Here is a 21,111-nt window from a genome sequence, read left to right on the forward strand (position 1 = left end):
AGATCCACTTCTTCTCCAGCACCTCGGTCTGTTGCTTGAGAAAACAGACTCAGAACCCAGGATGACCCTACCCCCCTAGGAGACCTCTGTGAGCCCTGGGGCACAAAGGCATATGGGAGAGTTCTTCACTTCCACCCCAGACCTGGGTGATAAACCAGCAGCTTCTAGAGAAGCGCCCTTCATCTCCACACTTGAGAATCTAGCATTTCTTCTAAGCCTCTTGACTGGAAAGTTCATTCTGCTATCCCACCTTAGTCCTCACCGTTGCAAAGAGAGGAGGGGAACAGAGGCAGCAGGTGTATGTGGATCCTTTGCTGAGGAAATAGCAGTGTCGCCACCCGATTCTGGAAACACGCGCACACACACGCGCGCGCGCACACACAGACACACACACACACACACATCTCACCTTGTCGACCAGGGAAGCAAACTTATTGCTAAGTCTTGATCTGCCCTCCTCCCTCCACTCACACCCGCTGAATGGTGGTGTTGGCTTCCAGGTTGAGGGCAGCCAGGAGGCTCTGGCTGATGGTCACTTCCTGGGTAGTGGGGGGATTCAAGCCTGGCTCTGTGCCTTTGCTCTTAGCCCCGGACACTACTCTGAAGTTCTACCTGCCAACCTAGCCCATCCATCCCTTTCTCAAATCTCTCCACCTTTATCTTTGGATGCCCCGCAGGCCCCTAAGGACTTTGAGGCTGAGGTTTGCAGGCTCCTGCTGGCCACTGGGAAATGCCCAGCTGTCCTGCTTCCATCTCTCCTCACCACAGGGTAGGACTGGCCACCACCCTGTGGTTCCAGGGTGAACAGGTGTCTGGGGAGACGCCAACGACAATCACTGAAATTCACAGCCTGCCCCTACCCCCAACTCACTCCACCCCAGTCAAGCCTCAGGTGCCAAGAACTTGTTCCTTATCTTCCTTAGACTTTCCAGCAGAGAGGCCCAAAGTGTGGATTCCCAACCATCTCCACCCCTCCTGGACAGCCCCTGAGGAGCCAGGTCTCTGCTCAGGGAGGAAAGGATTGAACAAATGCAGACAGCTGTCCTCCAAGTCCCCACCTTCCCTCTAGGAAAGACCCAGTTCTCAGAAAGGCTGTACCCATACCCTTCCTATGTTTTTCCTTTCTTCTGTCTCTGCCCCTCCTCTCTCTCTCCTCCCAAACTCTGCTTCATGCTCTTCTTGCTGCAGCACGAACAGTGCTCTCAGCCCCCCTGCCATGTCTGCTCTGAGCTTCTTCTGTTTCTGCTCTACAGAGAAAATTAGTCTAGAACTCTGGGCCACACAGGAGATGTGCGGTGATGTGCTGTGTGTGGCGCCTGCTCATGTGGAGATCTGAATGGAGGTCCACACACCTTGACAACTCAGAGAGACCAAGCCATCAGATTGTGCTGTTTATTGGGAATGCAACAGAAGGGCCTTTAAGAAGAAAGAAGCAAATGGGCCTCCTCTTCTCTGCTTCTGGGTACAGGAGAGTGAAGAAAGAGCCCCTGAGTTGTGCTTGGTCCCACTCAGAATGAGCCATGAGTCTGAGCCAGGGTGGGGTGTGGGCTGGGCCTCTCTTGATTGTCTGTCCTTCGGTCCGTGTCTTGAACAGAGAGCCAGCTCCTAGCATAGTCAGGAGCCGGGCCAAAGGCCCCGATGTGAGAACGGGCCTTGGTCTGAGATGCAGGGGCCAGACAGAGTAGTTAGCAGCTGAGCCAGAGGCTGGAGCCAGCGGCTGAGCCGGTGTCATGGCTGAGGGACTGCCGCCAAGGAGGTAAACATCGGGTGTGTGCAGGAAGGAATTTCACCAGGTTTAGTCGTCCACACCTATCCAGGTTCAGGAAGACACAGGTTGGGTCAAGTGGAGGGGCCAAGGCCAGAGCTGAGGTACAAGAGCAGGGTCAGCAGGGTGGGAATGGGGCTGATAGGGTGGGGAGAGAGCACATGTGGGAGCCAGAGCCGCTGGGGACACGGGGGGTGGGAGGGCACTGGGCAGCCCTCTCTACCGACTGGCTTTTTTGGAGGAGACACTGAGGCTGGACCCCTTTCCCAGGGTCTCCTTGTAGTCGCTAGTGCTGCCCCGGCTCCGGCCCTCCCCACCACGGACACTGCACACTCCAGAGATGCAGCTGCTGCTGTTGGCCACGTAGCCACCGCTGACTGAGCTCGGCCGGAAACCATAGCCGCTGCTGCCGCCGGTGCTGCTGATGATGGCTGCAGAGGAAGAGTGGGTCAGCACCCTCAGCTAGAGCTGGGGGCTCTTCTTGGATCCATGGGTTGGGTCAGGGCTCCAGTCACAGCTGCCCCCACCCCCAGGTAAAAATATCCCTGAGACAGCTTCCCCCACGTCCTGCTCAGCTTATACCTCATCTGGACGATTCTTAACTCTCAGAGGCTCGTCTTTTTGGTCCATTGACCAATACACCCACCTGTCATTCTGGACACTCACACCCTGCCCTTTCTATTACCATTTTTTGTTAAACTTATCATCCTTTAACTTCTCCTTCTGCTAGCTGTCCCACAGACGGATCTTTCAGAAGCTCTAGTTTAACTGTCTTAGCTCCAATGAGAAACCCAGAGATCTATCACTGTCAGCTTGACTTCCAAGGTCCCCCATTCACTAATAATTCCCTCGGCCTCCTGTAAGTTCCAGCCCAGGTCCCACCACAACTTGCAAATGTGATTCCCCAAGCCTCACAGACACCCACACTCATTTTCTTGCAACATGTCCTTTGTTTCCCCTTCCCAGTGGTCACAGCCTTCCTGGCTGCGAGCCCCTGGGAATGGGGAGACAGAGTGATAAGGAGAAAGGAGCCTTAGGCGGGTAAGCAGGAGGCCCGGTTGTTGGCGTGCTCTGCAATCTAACTGTAATCTCAGGCTGCTTCTCCCTCTCTGGTTCTTAGATTGCTCATTAACATGCACAGGGTGTGACAAAGGCCCTTTCCTGTCTGCAGATTCTACAATTTTAGGTCCACGTATGTAAGTACTTACAGATGCTGACAGGGGAGGGAAATTCTCCTGACATCCTGTTAAGGAGAGAAATAAAATAAGTGCGAGCAATCATGCAACTCACAATCTATTAAACTGAGAGCTAGTACCCCCACTAGCTTGATGTGGGTTGCTGAACCCAACAGGCACCTGTGGAAATTCCAGGTTTTCTTTAGCGTAAGCAGAGCCTGAGAAACTGAGGGGCTCCTGAATCTTTGGGATAAAAAGGCAGCAACCCAAGTCAAGCAATAGTTCATATGAGATGCACATGAGGGGGTGGGATACACACTTCCCAAGGGTCAGGCCTTGGCACTGAGCCTTTCCATCTTCTAAGATCATTGGGGAAGCCGGGATGCCTGCCCTGGGACATCTCCGACAAGCCTATGTTGTACCTGGACAGGTAAGGAAGATGAAACAAGAAGGCCTAACATAGTAATGGTTTTTTCGTGTTTTATTTTGGGGGTGGGGGTATGTGCTTAGGTGCACCCAGGAAAGTTTTGAGGATTGAGTGAGCTAATCCAGGTAGTACGGTGCCTGGTATGAAGTAAGCACTCATGCCTGGGTAGGGATTATTAATTGCTATTATTATTTCTGTCATCACCGCCCCTTCACTCCCCAAGAGCTCGTGTTTTCTGGATTATAATGTGCTAGGCTTTCTCTTTAAGTCCTCCCCAAACTCTTAGGGCTTTCCTGCCAGAGCATGACCCCCTCACCTGCACTCCTCGCCCTCCAGCAGCTTGCGGTAGGTGGCGATCTCCATGTCCAGGGCCAGCTTCAGGCTCATCAGCTCCTGGTACTCGCGCAGCATCCGGGCCAGCTCCTCCTTGGCCTGGTGCAGGGCGGCCTCCAGCTCGTCCAGCTTGGCCCGGGCATCCTTCAGGGCGTTGTCCCCCCGCTGCTCGGCATCGGCAATGGCCGACTCCAGGTTAGAAGCCTAAATGACGAATTGAAGAAGTTGGAAAACTGGAAAGGGTCATTGGAGTCACTTACGTCCAAACCCACTCGTTCTTTGAGATTCCAGGCAGAGATGCCCACCTCCACCCTTCCATCCCCTGCTCCTCTTCTTGGCTGGGGCTCCTTCTGGCACTGATAAGTCCTTCCTCAGCTCTGTCTCTGTTCCCTGTGTTTAGATGTTGGTGGTGATGACAAATAGTGCATCCTTCCCTACTGAGATGATGGCCAATTCAGCACCACTTCAGTCATTACAAAGACATTTACTTGGCTATCCTGTGCCAAGGGTATAAAATGAGTAAGAGTCAGGTTGCTTTCTGCTCTTGAATTGTTTAAAGTCTGGGAGTAGAGGTTGTTGGAATGACAGTGGCTGCCCAGGTGCATGGGACCTCAGATGAGAGGCACAGGGAAGGAGATTCCCCAGGGCCAACTCTTATTTCCCAAGTGTTTACTGTCCACCTGGCACAACACTCAGCCCTCTGTCCTTAGCTCTTATATACCTTAGCGCTTCCCGTCCTTACAATACCCTGTGCAGTGAGGACAAGGAACTTGCCCAACATCACTGGTGAGCAAGTGTTAAAGTCCATGAGACAGTGGAAAGAGCACTGGACTGGGAGTCAGGAGACCTTAGTTCAGATCACCGCTCTGCCGCTTACCAGCTATGCAACCCACTTAACCTCTCTGAGCCTCCCTTTCCTCATCTGTAACAATGGGTGACATTTGCCTCAGTCTTTGTGAGGATTCCATGTGATAAAACGATAGAAACTATGGCTATTGTTAGTACATATGTGCCTCGAGTCTCGCCACCCACGGAAGCTGAGGCTGCAGCCTATATTCCTGGGAGTAAGTCTGAGTAAGGCCTTAATAAATATCCTCAGAAGGCACTTTAATGGGTGCTCTCTGAGCCCACTTCTCCTCGATCATTTGATCAACAAATGTTTCTTAAGGAGCAATCAGGCACCAGATGCTGTACTAGGTGCTAGGAAAACAAAGGGAACAAAGTAGCCAGCTCCCTGCCTCTTTCCAGTCTGGTGAATGAAGGGACAGGCAGGTGCAATTATAGAATTATGAAAAGCACAAGAAAAGCACAGGTGACTGGAGAGCACATTGACTGAGGCAGAGGGGACAGAGGACTATGGTCCTGGCACAGCCTGGGGGATGAGAGAAGGCTTCCTGGGGGAGGAGGCGTCAAAGCAAAGGTCCTTGGGGTGAGTAGGAGCTGAGACACCCCAGGGATGTCTGCTGTAAGTGTTTGAGGCAGTGACCTCATTTGGCTTCTTTCCTCTCGTGGGTGGACATGTGGGAGGCTGATGTCCTCAGCCAACTCATCCGCCCTCCAATTGTGCCCCCTCCCACTTCAGGCCACAGGCAACTGGACCCCTCACCTGCTTCTTCACATTCTCAATCTCCGAGCGGATTCTCTGGATGAGCCGGGTGAGTTCCGAGATTTCATTCTTGGTGTTTTTGAGGTCATCCCCGTGCCTGCCAGCTGCCAGCTGCAGTTCCTGGAACTGGGGAGCCCAGAGCACAGAACCACGGACGAGCATGAGGAACGCATCGTGGAAGTACAGGATGTCTTGGGTTTGCGGTGTTAGGGGGGCAGGGCACATTGCACATTTAACTGGACATGGCCTCTGTTCTGGGACGGTCAGGCCCAGCCCTCAGGCCTGCTGGAGCTGCCCTCTCCCGCCAGCTCACCTTGGTCTGGTACAGGGCCTCGGCCTCGGCCTTGCTCTTCAGGGCGATGTCCTCGTACTGGGCCCGGACCTCATCGATGATACTGTCCAAGTTCAGGTCACGGTTGTTGTCCATGGACAGGATGACGGACATGTCGCTGATGTGGGACTGGATCTGAGTGATCTCCTGCAGGGGAAACACGGATGGTCTCAGGACTTGACTGTCAGAGGCTGAAAACCTCCCCTAAGCAAGGTGAGCAAACCCGGGTGAAGCCAGCTGTGAGGCTCTGAACCAAGGCTGTTGCTCACTGGGCAGAGCGAGTTTCCTCTGGGCCCCAGATGGATTCCCGCCACCATGGAGCCAGGGCCTGGCCCATTTCCTTCCCACCCGGAAGACAGATATTGAGGCGTCTCTCAGGGCTGAGACGGGAGTTCAATGGCTAAGCAGGGGGGCCTCCCTGAGAGTGAGGGCCTCGGTGCCTCTCGCAGTCCCCAGAATAGAGTTTTCCCCACTGGCTGCCCTCAGAAGGGCAGAGTGGAGAGACAGACTTACAGCTTCAAAGAGACACTTGAAGAACTTGATCTCCTGGTCCATGGATTCCACCTTGGCCTGCAACTCTACCTTATTGGCATAAGCTGCGTCCACGTCCTGAAAGATAACCCAGCCATCGCCCGGTCACTGCCAGTGCAGCCAAGGAGGCAACAGCTGCCCCAGGCTGGGTGCCCTGCACAGGTATGTGGCTGCCTTCTTCTCTTATGGGGGCCCATGGAAAAGGAAAGGGAGGAGCAAAAGGCCTAACCCTGCCTCATCCTGAGACTCTGCTCCCTCAGCAGGAATGGGTACCCCTCGAAGGAAGGGATCCTGTGATGTCTGAGCAAGCTCTAAGGCTGCAGGGGGAGCCCCTGTGTGTCGTCATCTACTGTTCTTCATTATGGACAAACCGCATCCACATTAAACACTCAGGAAGGCCATCATCCTCCCTGCCATTTTCTCCTCTTTTCTGGATAGTTTTTCATCCCAGTTCCCTGCCTTTACCACACTATTTCTTTTTTTCAGGACTTTATTGGGGAACAGTGTGTACTTCCAGGACTTTTTTCCAAGTCAAGTTGTTGTCCTTTCAATCTTAGTTGTGGAGGGCGCAGCTCAGCTCCAGGTCCAGTTGCCATTGCTAGTTGCAGGGGGCACAGCCCACCATCCCTTGCGGGAGTCGAACCGGCAACCTTGTGGTTGAGAGGGCATGCTCCAACCAACTGAGCCATCCGGGAGCTCAGCGGCAGCTCAGCTCAAGGTGCCGTGTTCAATCTTAGTTGCAGGGGGTGGAACCCACCATCCCTTGCGGGACTCGAGGAGTTGAACCGGCAACCTTGTGGTTGAGAGCCCACTGGCCCGTGTGGGAATCGAACCAACAGCCTTCGGAGTTAGGAACATGGAGCTCCAACTGCCTGAGCCACCGGGCCAGCCCTACCTCACTATCTCTGAATCAGCTCCCTTTCTCTGAGAGCAGAGCATACTGTAGGCTCTTCATCTCCAGTTCCCAGGCCAGCCCCGGCCCAGGGCCTGCCTTCCCCCTCACCTTCTTGAGCAGCACAAACTCGTTCTCTGCAGCTGTGCGCCTGTTGATTTCTTCTTCATACCTGTGGGAATGCCAAGGCTCAGTCGGTTCATGCATCTCTGCGAAGCCTCATTTGCCCAGGGAAGACCCTGAGCAAAGGGCAGGCAGCGTGCTTATCAGACGGCACAGCTGCTGCAGGGCTGTGGCGTACTGGGCTAGTGGGCCCACCCAGGCACGCAAAGCTTCATGGGAGAGACTGTGTGGTGACCAAGCTTGGAAGAAGGAGATTGTTGAATATCCAACTTCGAAAATGAGGAAAGAGCATGTGGAGCAAATGTCTTGTGGGATATCTCAGAGGAAGCAAGAAGCAACCCCCTCCCTCAAAATTTGCATAAAGCCTTACAAAGGAATGGGAGCATTTCCTGAGTTACTTCTCACAGCAGTTCTGGGAGGTAGGTGGATTTAAGCCTGCTTTCACCAATGAGGACACAGCTTGGTAACATGTGAGTGGTTACCCAAGGTTTCCCTCTGCCCATAATCCTCTACCCATTGTCCAACTAAGTGCCAAGCCAGAGGCTGGAAGGGCAGAGAGCAAGTTCCAGAGTTTTGTTGCAGTGATTCTGCTTGGTATGATGAGAAACACTGCCTCCCCCACTCCGACCTCCAAACACTTTAAGTGGGGGGTAGATGCCAGGGCCCTGAGGGGCCCGCTTCTGAAGGATGAGCTCAGAGGGACGGGGCAGTTGTCAAGCTACCGGGGTCCCCTCCTCGCTCACCTCTTCTTGTAGTCCTCCACCACGTCCCGCACATTCCTCAGCTCCGAGTCCAGCCTCACCCTGTCCCCGGACAGCGTCTCCAGCTGCTTCCGCAGGGTGCTGATGTAGCCCTCGTACACAGGCTCCAGGTTGTTCTTGCAGTTGTTCAGGTCCAGCTGCTGCAGCAGCTCCCACTTGGTCTCCAGCACCTGGTTCTGCTGCTCCAGGAACCGCACCTAGAACCCAAAGCCCAGAAACGGTTGAGTCCCCCACAGAAATAGTCACCCCTGTCACTCACAGGGCATGGTGCAAAACGCTTTACCCCTCACAACAGCTGCACAAAGTGGGCAAATCGTTAACAGAGAGGAAACTGAAGCATAGAGAAGTTTAGCCCCTTTCCAAGGTCTGACGGTTTCATGAGTGCTGTAGCCCAGAATGGAACCCAGACACGAGTCCCTACAACCCATGCATCCTGTCACTCAGAACCTACCACGGCCAAACCAGGGCAGGGCAGGGCATGCCTGAAGGTGCCAGGACAGACTCAGGCTGGGTCTATCTTTGGGAAGGTTGACCACTCTGAAGAAGAGGTCTGCTCTTCATTTTATAACACATCAAGTTCAATGAGACTCAGTGGGCCAAGATCTTCTATTCTCAATTCCTGCAAGGCCCCAGTTCCGTTTTGCTCATGGCCTCTTCATCCTCCCCTAGTCCTGCGCCTCAGAACCACCTTCCCTAGAGCAAGCATGGCGTGTGGGACAAGAAGGATTGAAGGAGCTCCCGGTGCCACTGTGGCCTCCCTGGGTCGGGACGCTGACCAGAGGGCGTGGCTCTGCACACACCTGTCCTGTTTGGTTTGGGAGGGCACAGTTTTTAAATGTGACTTCCCTTCATCGACATGAGCACAGCTACTATTTAAATAAGGTCGTGTTCCCTAGTGTCAGAAACACAGGACATCGGAAAACTGTCTGGAATTCAATGTTGGGATGCGATGAGCCACCAAACAGCTCAACCCAGGCACATCCGCCAGCATTTGGTTTGGTTTAACCAATCCTGACTTTTGAATGTATATCCACGAGGCTGGGCATTAACCACAGAGTAAACCCTACACGCAGGACACCACAGTACATACCTGGACCCAACACTGGACACAGCTGGATCACTGGGAAGATGTACCCACCTTCCCTGCTGCCTGGGTTATGGGATTTTACTCCTCTAGAGACTAAAATGGTTTGGAAACCGCCCAGGCCTTTGAGCCTACTTCTTCCTCACTCCAGTCAGACCACCTTTGTTCACAGAGGTGACTACTTTCATGCTCATCTTTCTTTCTGTGTCTCTACACTTCATCCTTTAATGAGGTTGGACCAGCCCAACCAAAGCTCAGGCCACTGCCATCCCCCAGCCCCAAACCTCAGAATAGCTGATCTTCCAGATGGGAAAAGGCTTAGAGAAGTAGCAGCCACAGAGACGGTGCTGGCCCCTGAGGTGAGCAGGGGCAGTGAGGACTCCTCCCCAGGCAGGAGTCGAGAGTTGGGGTGCAGGGTGCCTGATGGTTGCCGACCATGTCAACCAATGGCTTTGTCCTGGGCTGATCTGTCCTTGGTGTCTGACTGTCACAGAGCCAACATAGCCCTCTAGTCCCCAGTACTGGGTCTGGAAGCAGGAGCATCCAACCTCATCCTCCCCTCCCCCATCCCTATGCCCTTGGGCATGGCCTTCATCTCGATGTTTTTGCTGACTCATAAAATGGGAACAAGAATTTCTTATCCACCAAAAGTCAGGGTTTATCTGGATTGGGTGAGCCTGTGAGGCCTGTTCCAGACCTTTGATTCCTCTCCCTCCCAGCACCCCTCCACTAAATCTCCGGAAATAAAAATGATAGTAGCAACAACGACCATTGGGGAGTATTTAATATGTGTCAGGCCTTATGCCAAGACCTTCACATGCGTTTTCCTGTATAAACCTGCCAACAACCCCAAGAAGTTATTATCGCCATTATAGAGATGAGAAAACAGAGGCACAGACAGGATATATAACTCTCCCCAAGTATACGACTGGTAAGTGATGGGCCAGGGTAGAAGCCAGGTCTAACTTCAGAGACTCATGGATCCCTCTTCTCTACTGCACTCCTCTACCTCTTGAAAGATGGTCCTCAGCCAACCGAAATAAATGCCCTTGGCAAAGCCACCCAGGAATGACCACACCCTCATGCTCCTGAGCCACTGGTCAAATGACCAGAGGACGAGATCAGCTGGCAATGGACAGGGGGAGGACAGCTTCCTTGGTTATTCTGGGGGAGATTCCCTCATACTGGTTTTTGTGTACAAAGCCTGTGTGGGCCCAGCCTTAGCAATGGCACCAAGCCGGCCCTTGAGAATACGATGCAGGGCTCTTCCCTTTGGAGCTCCTGCCACTAACCCTGATAAGCCTCTGTCAGTAGAGATTGACCTGCCTCTCTAGAGAGCAACTACACAGAGAATCTTACACAAGTCACCCTGATGATAGAAAATACCTGCCCTGTCCACAGTAAGCGCCTCCACATATCTAACCTCAATCCCTCCTGCTGTAACAAAAACTCACATTCTAAGAAGAGACTAGAAGGCTGTTCATAGGTTCCCCAAATCCTAGCAGACCCACCTTGTCGATGAAGGAGGCGAACTTGTTGTTCAGAGCTTTGATCTGCTCCCGCTCCTGGGCACGCACTTTCTGGATCTCAGGGTCCAGCTCCACATTGAGGGGGGCCAGGAGGCTCTCATTGACAGTGACCTGGTGGATGCCTCCAGGCGGGCACACGGTTGGGCACACGGGCCCCAGAGCCACACTGCCAAACATGCTGCCAGCAAAACCGCTGGCCCGGCCCCGGCCAAATCCATAACCTCCACTCTTCCCACTGCCACTGGCCACGTTGAAGGAGATGGTCCGGGCGCCCCCCAGGCTGTAGAGGCTCCGACTGCCAAAGCCCCCGCTGAGCCCTTTGCCTCCTGCCCGGAAGGAGGACGTGCTGCCCCCTGAGAGCACGGCGGAGCAGCCGCTGAAGCCCCCTTTGGCAGCTCCTGACTTGCAAGTAAATTGGCGGCTCATGCTGCTGGTGGAAGTGGAGCTCAAATGCAGGAGGGACAAAGGCAAAATCCCACAGAGGTTCCACAGGTTGCTGTGAGGACTGACAGGTGCCCTTCCTTATATGTGCTTGGCACTGGGGCTCGTGGATGGGCCATCAAGAGCTTAATTCGTGGGTTTGGCTTGCCTGGGAGCAAGAAGTCATTTTCTCTATGCTGAGCTAGAGATCAAGCCCTCCCCACCTCTGAAACAACATGAAACCTTCAAAGTGCTGGGCTTGCAAGCTTTGCTCATGTAATTTGGGTCTTATCTAATTAACCTGCTGTTATAAGGTAATTTGCCCCAGGCGCAGCCTCTCCAGGGGGATGTCACTGGCCCTTCACCTCCCTGTCCTGATTCATCTTCTCTGGCTTGTGGGCCTGCCCTTGGGAGTCAGGAGGCCAGAAGAGGATGGACGGCTGTGGACAGAGCAGCCCACTGGATAGAGCATCTGAGGGCTCCAGCCAGAGCTGTGTCCTCCTCTTTTCAGGAAACAGGCAGATCATTCACCCCTCCCCAGACCTCTTGGAGGCACACCTCACTGATGGCCTCTTCTCCTAACCCACAGAGGACAGCAGCTCTCTCTGCTGGACTATTAGGAATGGAGTGACCCTCTCCCCAGCATGGGACATGAGCAGCCCAGGCCAGAGCCAACCATGGACACAGGGGTCTGTGTGCTTCTGCAGGCTCCCCAGGGAAAGGAATCTCCACGCTTCACCTCTCTCAAGCTCCTACAATAAGGCAGGCTAGAGGATGAGCAAGGGACCATTGACGTCCAATCCTTCACGCACTGGACAGAAAGAGGAAAAGAGGAAGACGGAGTTGGGGAGCATGGCTGAGAAGTTCAGGGAGTCCACTGGGAGGAGGGAGGAGACAACAGAGAGAGGCTCACCCAGGGCCTGGAGGTTTCAAGGAGACTCCTGGGGTGGGGGGTCTATTTCATCATTTCTGTTTTTCTTCTAATGTGTATCTGCTAAGAAGACTAAGGGCAACTTGAGGAAATGAGCCATCTGTTTAGAGTTCAAATAAAGAAGCGCTGTCAAGCTGAGACTGAACTGTTGCATCTCTCCAGACCCAGGGGAGCCAAGAACGCGGGCTGGCTGGGGCCTCCCCAGGAGTGCCGGCCTCCCCACAAGGGTGGCTCCTGAACACAGTGCCATCCTGCTCCAAACCATCCTGTGGTTCCTGTGACCTGCTGCTCCAGATTCTACCTGCTGTCCCTCCATCCTGGATCCCTGGCTCTGGTGATGCATTCTGGTCCTCCCCCAAGACTATCACTGCTGCTGTGTCCACTGTTCCTCCCACGGCTGACACTGTCCCTGGAGATTGCCCACCCATGGGCCATTGCCTGGGTGTGGCCGCAGGAAGGAGGAGAATTAGGAGCCAGGCTGGAGGGGGCTCATTCCCACTCAGTTTAGGGAGTGGATCTGGAATCCATTCCCTCTCCATCCCCAACATCCCTCCCTACCCTTCTCCCTGCCATTTTGTCTTCATGGTTCTTATTGAAACCACCAGAATTTCTCTCTCCCTTCCTTCTCTCTCCATGCATCCTCTCCATCTTCCATCCATCATTCCCTCTGTCTCTGGCCACCTCTTGTTCTATGGCTGCTCACCTGCCCTCTTCTTGGGAGTCTCCCTGAGTCAGCATAGCCCAGCTCTGCGCTTACCTCGTCTCCCTCAGCTCTTATACATCCTTAGTGTGAGCTAGAAGGACAGTGACTGTGGGCAGCTGCCACGACGTTCCTCTGAAGGCTGTGTCACGTGTCATCTGGGTTTCACTTTGTAAGGAGAATAGAAAGTTCTCCAGATCAGAGACCACTGTATATGCCTCCCTCTCTCCCTCACATTCTCCCTTCAGTAAACCTCTGTGCACCTACTGTGCACCAGGCATTGTGCCCAGTGCTGGGGACACAGGAGCTTGTGGTATAATGCTAAAAGCCTTTCACAGCTCTTGGAACCCAGTCCCCACACGGTGATCCCCCTCTGCGGCTTTGCTGGCTGTATGTTTCTCTGACATGTGTGACAGCCCAGCCTTTAATGTCCCGCAGCTGCTGCCCTGCCCTTACCCCGGCCAAGGACATCTCACACACGTTACATCTTCAAATACCTCCAAAATTTTGCCAAACTATTTCTATCCAGCCTGGAATAACTTCTCTCCCTATCTCTTCTGATCCAAATCCTTTTGCTCTTTCAACATCCTTCCTAAAACCCTGGATTTAGCTCCATCTCCTCTCCTCCGTGCCCTGGACTTTTCTGTCTATTGACACCTGTGTGTAGGCTGCTGTGTTCCCTAGAGCCTGGGACCTGGGTGAGCGTTCCATGTCCCCCAGCTGATTGTTCCCTCTGTGCCTTTGCGCAGGGCCCGGGACAGCATCTGGACATCCCTTCCCAGGTGTGGGAACACCCGTGGTGGTTGGAGCAGCAAGCAAATGGCAGGGAAGGTGCATCTGCAGGGAGCTGCTGGGCCAGCACCCACCTACAATGGCACCAGGTAGGAGCCCAGGCTCCCGCAGCTGCCCCTGGGGTCTAAATTCTAGTCCACCATTCCACTCCAGCAGTGTCACTCTGCTTCACCTCTCTAAGCCTCAGCTCCCCGACTATACATGGGATAAGAAACTCCTCGTGGGGTACTTGTGGCAACTACATGTGTTAACCCATGTAAAGCATTTGGTAAGTGCCTGGTACATAGTCAGTGTTCGATGAATGTTAACAATTACTAGAAGAAGAGAGTAGAGTAGAATTTAGGAATCGCTCTGTCCTCTCCTCTTCTCCTCTCTCTTCTTCCTCTCCTCTGGGGGAGAATGTCTGGATCAGCACATTCCCATAAAGTGCCATCTGCTCATGGAGACAAGGAGGGGGTAGCATTCCCAGAGGTCCCAGGCTCAAGGAATCTCTCCCCTCAGCCCATCTCTGATCATAGAAAATTCACCATTAGAAATAATAATAATAAAGCCCCTGTCTAACAAGTGCTTGCCAAGTATAAAACTCAGGAGGAAGCATTTTTCACACATCGAGTTCTTGGTTTGATCCATTCACCAATTATTTACAGAGCATTTGCCAAGGGCTGAGGGGGTCAACACAAAGTATTCTGCCCTCAAAGAACTTAGTTTCTGGATCCCTCCAAATGCAGGCGTCCTGGGAAAAAGCATCTCATCAAGCTATTAGCAAGTCATTAACACCTTAGCATGAATTAGTTAATCAGATACTGGCCATTAGGTATGAAACACCCAATGTTGTTGATGAGGATGATGATAGAACAGGAAGGAGGAGAGTTCTGGCCACCCACAGGAAGGGTGGGCCCAGGTGGGGCTCCTGGGTGCTTGCTTGTGGATTTTTTTTTTTTTTTTTTTTTTTTTTTTTTTTTTTTTGCTGGAGGGAAAAAGGGAGGTATTGAAGGAAACCAGGGCAGGGCCACAGTTCACCAGGGTTGCAAAGGCCCTTCGCCAGCCTTAATTGAGATTTGGGGAGACATGGGTCAAAAGGAGGAAGAGCCCCCTCCTTGGGGAGGCCTGTCATGCTTGCGGGGGGAGGCACAATGTGATCTACTGTATTCCAGCTTCATTTTCCCTTCATGCCCTTTGGTGGGATCTCCCAGCTTTCTAAGTGGGAATTAAATTCTGAGTGATGCTTGGCCAGCCGCGGACATCTCTGAGCCACAATTTTACTCTTCTTTGAAAAGTGGAAGGAATTGTGTCAGATCAGAGAACCAAACCCCCAATCTACTGGGATCATGAAGCTCAGACATTGAAGGAAAATTTAAATTGTGTATTAAATAAATTACACTTGTGTGTCTCTTGGTTTTATAACCAACTGTTTTATGTGGTTCACACAAATGTGTAGCTTTCTTTGTATGTGTTGTTCAATGTCTGTGATGAAGATCAGTTTGACGTGTTTGCAGGGATCCCTTGGCCCCAGTTGGGACCCACTGGCTCCCTCCTCAGTGTTCTGGGGTCATGAAAGTGAAGAGTGACCGTGGGTGAAGGCACCCTAGGTCCCAAGCTGTGCATGGGATAGGGCGAGTGGTCGGGGGTCACTGAGGGCTCTTGAGCCAGGCAGAGCCTGAGCCATACATGTTCCAGGAAGCAGAATCCAGCTGCTGTGGAGGTAGGCATAGTGGAGGTAGGGAGAGGCTGGAGGCACTGAAAGAGGGGCAGGTAGTTCTCTAAGCAAATAATTGTCTCCAAAATTAGAGAATGAGCTGGGCTGTTTGAATGACATCAGCGCAGGCCCTGCCAACCCTCCTGAACAGATGGACCCAGGGAATGAGCACGTCGTCTGGGAACTCCTACAAGTACCCCTCCTTGCACCCCCACATACTCCTGTCGTTTCAGGCAGGAAAGATGCTCAGCCCCAAGCCAGCTGGATGGAGCACAGTCCCTGGGGCACTTGGCCACAATCAAAGCCACTCATCTGGGGGCAGGACAGTTGTTCAACAGGTTTGCAGCTGGCAAGGGCAAAGGTGAGTTCACCCCAGAGGAGCTGGGATATAAAGGACAGAGGTGGACTGCCTTGCCAGGCCCTCTGCTTCGCTCCCCTCCTGCACTATGGCTGCCAGAGAGATGCTTTTCGGGGCAGCGCTGCCTCTCCTCCCTCCTCACTCAGCTTCGTGGCTGGAAGCACCTCCTCTAAGCTTTGCTGGCCATCTCTTACCTTCAGCCCTACCCCAAACCTCTGGCAAAGTGTGTGCGCTTGGCGCTCTGAGGACGCAGGTCCTGGTCCTGCCGTGTAACCACGGGCTGATCACCCAACTTCCTAAACCTCTGTTTCCACATCTCTAAAAAGGAAGATGCGAATACCTGCTCCACCTACTCTCCAAGGTGGATGGCAGGAACCTTGTAAATAATAATAATAAAGATAATATTAACAAGAATAACAGTAATAATAGCTAACACACTGTGTGAGCTCTGCCAGGCTCTGAGCACGTCACATATATTAACTCATTTAATTTTCACAGCAGCCCTATGTGGCAGGTACTATTATTATCCCCATTTTACAGATGAAGATACTGAGGCACAGGAAGTTAAGTAACTTATTCAAGGTCACAGAGCTAGTGAGTAGCTGAGCCAGGATTTCCAGCAGGGTTCAACCCAGGCGGCTTTGCTGCAACCTGCGCTCTTAGCCGCTTCACTGTCTTGGCTTTCTCATGCACTAATGTCCAGCACAGGGCCCTGCCCTATTCCAGGGGCACATGCCCCACTCCAGCCTCCCACAAGCTCCGAGTCCTATTTCCTGCTGCCCCTCTTACACCTACAACACAGTGTGGAAAACTGAGCTCCAACTTCCTATCATAATGGGCTCCGCCACACGGGGACCCACAGCCCCATTCTCCCAGGTGTTCGCCTCCTTCGGGAAGTCACCTGCCTTCTCTTGCCATGGCTCCTCTGTCCCTATCACCCCTGCTGTGGCCCAGGCTGCACCCCAGCCTCTCTCCCTTCAGAATTTTGGCAGGAGCCCCTTGGGCAATCCTCTCCTGCTCTGCCCATCTGACCCCTTCCACGAAGTGCAAGTCCACTTCGGACTTCTCCCAGATTCTTTTCTCCCTGTCACAGACCTTTCAGCCAGCAAGATCTAACCCCTTACTCCTCTTCTCAGCCTTCTTTGCTCTTCTGAAGACAATTAACATAATTTCAGGACTTGGGTGAAGATGGGGTGGGGGTGCTTGTGAGACAATTACATGTTTCCCACACAAATCATGCTTTCCTTGATGTCATGCTCTGGGCTGCTCTCCCAGCCTCCCGCCCACTAAGGCAGGCTTGTCCTGTTCTTTAAGACAAACCAAGACACACCTCCTATAAGAAGCCTCCCCTAGCCCTCCCTGATTTCTCCAGATTTCCGCACTCTCCCTGTCAGGGCCCACTACACCTTTCTGCACATAACTGTATTACTCCCGTGCTTTGTGCATCCCTCCAGCCTGCGATGAGCTAACAGGCCCCTCCAAGGCCGGGCAATACTCTCCGCTCCTGTGGCCCTAGGCTCCAGGCCTTGTGGCATGAATTGTGAGTGCTGCTTGGCAGCCGACAGACGTGTCCGAGGACACGTGTGGGTGCACATCTGTATAAGCGTAGATATGAACCTGGATATGAGCAAAATGGGTGTTCAGTCAGTGGGAGGTGGCATGACTGTCCCAGTTGTCTGTGGCTGATGTCTACTGTGAAGGGTTAGTGCCTGATTATACCATTTGTTAAATAGTTTCAGTATCTTTCGTAGACATGAGCTTGTGAGCCAATGAGCATGTGTCTATGGGTGTGTACATAGGTTTCTGATGACCACCCACCTGACAATGGGCCCCATCTTGAATTAGCTTTTGCTTGCTGCCCTTGATATTTCCATTCATCTCCACTAGTGGAACACAAGTGAGAGGCGATCGTCTCATTTTCACTATATTCTTTTTCAATAATAGCCATAGGGGGATGTGGTGACTCATAGCTGGCGACCAAGTAAGGGAATCAAATTCATTAATTCATTCAACATCCCTGAGACCATGAAAGCAGGAGAGATTCCGACTAGATGGGCCTGAAAGAACTTTCCTTCCCAGGGGAAGGAGGATGGACGAGGTGACTTCTCAAGGTCACAGAGCAACCATTTCAATAAGACTTTCTCTACCAGTGAACATGTATGAATCAGTTAAAGGCTTACACTATATCGAGTTTGGAATCTATGGAGAACATTTGTAAAGATCAGGAAATGGGAAGGCAGGAGGCAGAGGGAAAGGCACAGAGAGGAGCGGCAGGGAAGATAAGGGTCCAGGAGACAGGGCACAGACATCGTGATTGCTGTCTTTTGCAATCAGTGATTCATTCTCCAATTACTGAGCAACCTCTGTGTGCCAGACATTTGCCACATATCCCAAGTCCCCCAGGGTGGCCCTTGATTAATTAAATGGAGGGTAAGTTATCTCTGTCCTCCTACTGGCCCCAACTGCTTTCCCTGTCTTTAATCCAGGTTGCTATTTGCCATATGCTGGGAAAAACTGGGGGCAAAGTCTGGGAACACAATTTCTCTGGCCTCTTCTCTGCTACACCCCCCACCACCAAAAATATTTATTTTTCATTTGGGTGGTATTCACATAACGTAAAATGAACCATTTTAAAGTGAACGATTCAGTAGTATTTAGTATATTCACAATGTTTTACAACCATCACCTCTATCTAGTTCCAAACATTTCCATCACCCCAAAAGGAAACACAGTACCCACTAGCAGGCACTTTTTATTCCTTCTATCATGATCCCTACAACCACCAAATCTCTCTGGATTTATGTGCTCTGGACATTTCAGATGACTGGAATAATACAATACACGGTCTTTTGTGTCTGGTTTCTTCCACTTAGCATAATGTTTTCAAGGTTTATCCACACTGTAGCATGTACTTTATTCCTTTTCATGGATGAATAACATTTCATTGTAAAGTATATACCACAATTTTTTTTATCCATTTATTCGTTGATGGACATTTGGAATGTGTCTTCGTCCTTTCAGGATGCTGTAACAAATACCACAGGCTGGGTAGCTTATAAAAAACAGAAATTTATTCCTCACAGCTCTAGAGGTTGGGAAGTTCAGGGTCAAAGCACCAGCATGGTCACATTCTGTAGAAGACCCTCTTCCTGGTTCACTGCCAGTGGCTTCTCGCTATGTCCTCACATGATGGAAAGTGCGCGGGAGCACTGTGGGGTCTCTCTTACTAGAACAGTAATTCCAATTCACAAGGTCTCCACCCTCATAACCTAAGCATCTCCCAAAGGGCCCACCTCCTAATGTCATCATCTTTGGGGATTAGGATTTCAACATGTGAATTTTGGGGAGACATAAACATTCAGACCATATTAGGCTGCTTCTACCTTTGGCTACTGTGAAAAGTAATGCTAAGAGCATACTTGTGCACGTACTTATTTAGCACCTATTTTCAATTCTTTTGGATAGATACACGTAGGCGTGGAATTGCTCAGTCATACGGCAATCTAATGTTTAATTTTATGACGAACTGCCCAAGTGTTTTCCACAATGGCTGAACCATTTTACATTCCCACCAGCAATGTATGAAGGTTCCAATTTCTCCATATCCTGACCCACACTTTTTATTTGCCATTATTTTCTATTATAGTCATTGTAGTGGGTGTGAAATTGTACCTCATTGTTGTTTGGATTTGTATTTCCCTGATGACTAACCATGTTGAGTATCTTTTCATGTGCTTTTTGGCCATTTGCATATTTTCCTTGAAGAAAGGTCCATTAAAGTCCTTTGCTCATTTTTTAATTGGGTTGTTTGACTTGTGTTGTGTGGTAAGCGTTCTTTATGTATTTTGGATACTAGACCCTTGTCAGATATGTAATATACAAATATTTTCTCATTCTGAAGTTGTCTTTTCATGTTCTTAATAATGTCCTTTGATGTACAGGAGTTTTTAATTTTGACGAAGTCCAGTTTATCTATTTTCACTTTTGTTGCTTGTGCTTTTGGTGTCATATCTAAGAATCCTTTGCCAAATTCAAGGTCATGAAGCTTTATCCCTATATTTTATTCTGTGTTTATATTTAGGTTGTTGGTCCATTTTGAGTTAATTTTTGTATATGGTGTTAGGTAAGGGTCCAACTTCATTTTTTTGCATGTGGATATCCAGTTGTCCCAGCACCATTTGTTGAGGAGACTGTTCCTTTCTCTATTAAATGGTCTTGGCACCTTTGTAAAATGGCTATAGATGTATGGGTTTTACCCCGAAAAATCTTGTAAACATATTTGTGCTGGGTAGAAAGGTCCTAGAAGCCTCATCCTTCGGTATCTCTGTTAGATTCTCCCTTAAGTGGCTACTAATTGCTAAGCCCAGCAAAGAATAAGGCCAGTCCTTGCCCTTGGGGACCCAAGGTCTGGTGGCGATGGGCTCAGTCACACAGAAAGATCATCTCAGTCACAAGTGGAACTGTCACCGTGGAAAGGAGCTATGAGCACTGCAGATCCTAGATGACAGGTACTTAGCCCAGCCTGGGGGTTCAGGAAGGTTTCCAGGAGGAGTGGGTACTGGAGCAGAATCTCTAAAGAGCAATAAAAGTTGTCCCCTCTGCCCTCCTCAATACCCCAGCACACAAAACGTTCTCTCTGTCCCCCAAGATCACATCCACCTAGGCTCTGGGTCCTTCACTGGGCTTCCAGGGCTGGGTGCAGCCCTCAGCCTCACAGGCCAGTGGTCAGAGGTTTGCCTACACCCTGACCCTGGAGGAGGTGATGCCACAGATACTTCACAGATTCCTCTAAAGTCTATTTCAGGATGAGGGTCCCATCCACTCCCTCACCCCATCTCCTCTTACTCTGTCCCTTGGAATTTGGTCTTTTGAGACAGGCAGAGCACAGAGCACGGGAAGGGCCTTAGCGGGTATTTGGTCCTGGGATTCATGACCGAAGGAGTCCATGGATGAGCTCCAGGGGTGGGGACTTCTGAGCATGCGGGTGGAATTTTCTACACTTCCAAGGGGAACAGGCCCACAACCTGCATCAGATCTCAGAGGGGTTCATGGCCCTCAAGGTTAAGAGCCATTGGTGTGATCTAAGTGTAACAGGTGACCCAGAGCATTACTTCCAGTCTCCACAGAGATGGCAGCAATGACATCAGAGGGAAGCACTGGGGTAGAAAGCCTCCCAGACTCCTGAGCTCTTGTACTTCCCAAGCCTTATTGTACCCTGACACACAGAAGAGGACCTCCTTAATACATGAAAGGACAGTGACATCGATGGAGGCGCCCCCTTAGGGCCAGAGGCCCCTCCTTCACAAGGCCCGGTCCCTGTTGATCGAAGGGCTAGAGATGTAAGAGCTCTGTGGACACCTGTAACACAAGACGGATCAGATATCTAACTATTGGGCTGAATTCTGCTGACCAAAGCCAAGAGATTTGGAAACTCATCCAGCCCCACTACTGACCAGAAAATCTGAGTCCCTTCCACACACACACACACACACACACACACACACACACACACGCGTGCGCGCACACCAAAAAAGCACACAAAACCTGCACCTAATTCTACTGGAATGATTTGATTTAAATTTCTTTCTAGTAATCTATGCGCCCATCTTTCTGGTTATTTGATTCAACTTTCCTCCTCCTCCAGGAAGCCTTCTTTG

General features: G+C 51.4%; 1 protein-coding gene across 1 annotated transcript; it reads right to left on the reverse strand.

Annotated features, from left to right (window-relative positions):
* Nucleotides 1-833: 833 nt before the first annotated feature.
* Nucleotides 834-10,983, reverse strand: KRT71 (keratin 71). Its single transcript, XM_019724503.3, has 9 exons — nt 10,540-10,983; nt 7,927-8,141; nt 7,172-7,232; nt 6,151-6,246; nt 5,620-5,784; nt 5,307-5,432; nt 3,684-3,904; nt 2,974-3,008; nt 834-2,196 (listed from the first exon to the last, which is right to left on the reverse strand). The coding sequence occupies exons 1-9, from the start codon at nt 10,981-10,983 to the stop codon at nt 1,985-1,987; spliced, it is 1,575 nt and encodes a 524-aa protein (XP_019580062.2). The 3' UTR covers nt 834-1,984.
* Nucleotides 10,984-21,111: the final 10,128 nt, after the last annotated feature.

This window comes from Rhinolophus sinicus, chromosome 1 (assembly GCF_057876585.1).
Source record: "Rhinolophus sinicus isolate RSI-liver-muscle chromosome 1, RSI-T2T, whole genome shotgun sequence".
Taxonomy (NCBI): Eukaryota; Metazoa; Chordata; class Mammalia; order Chiroptera; family Rhinolophidae; genus Rhinolophus; species Rhinolophus sinicus.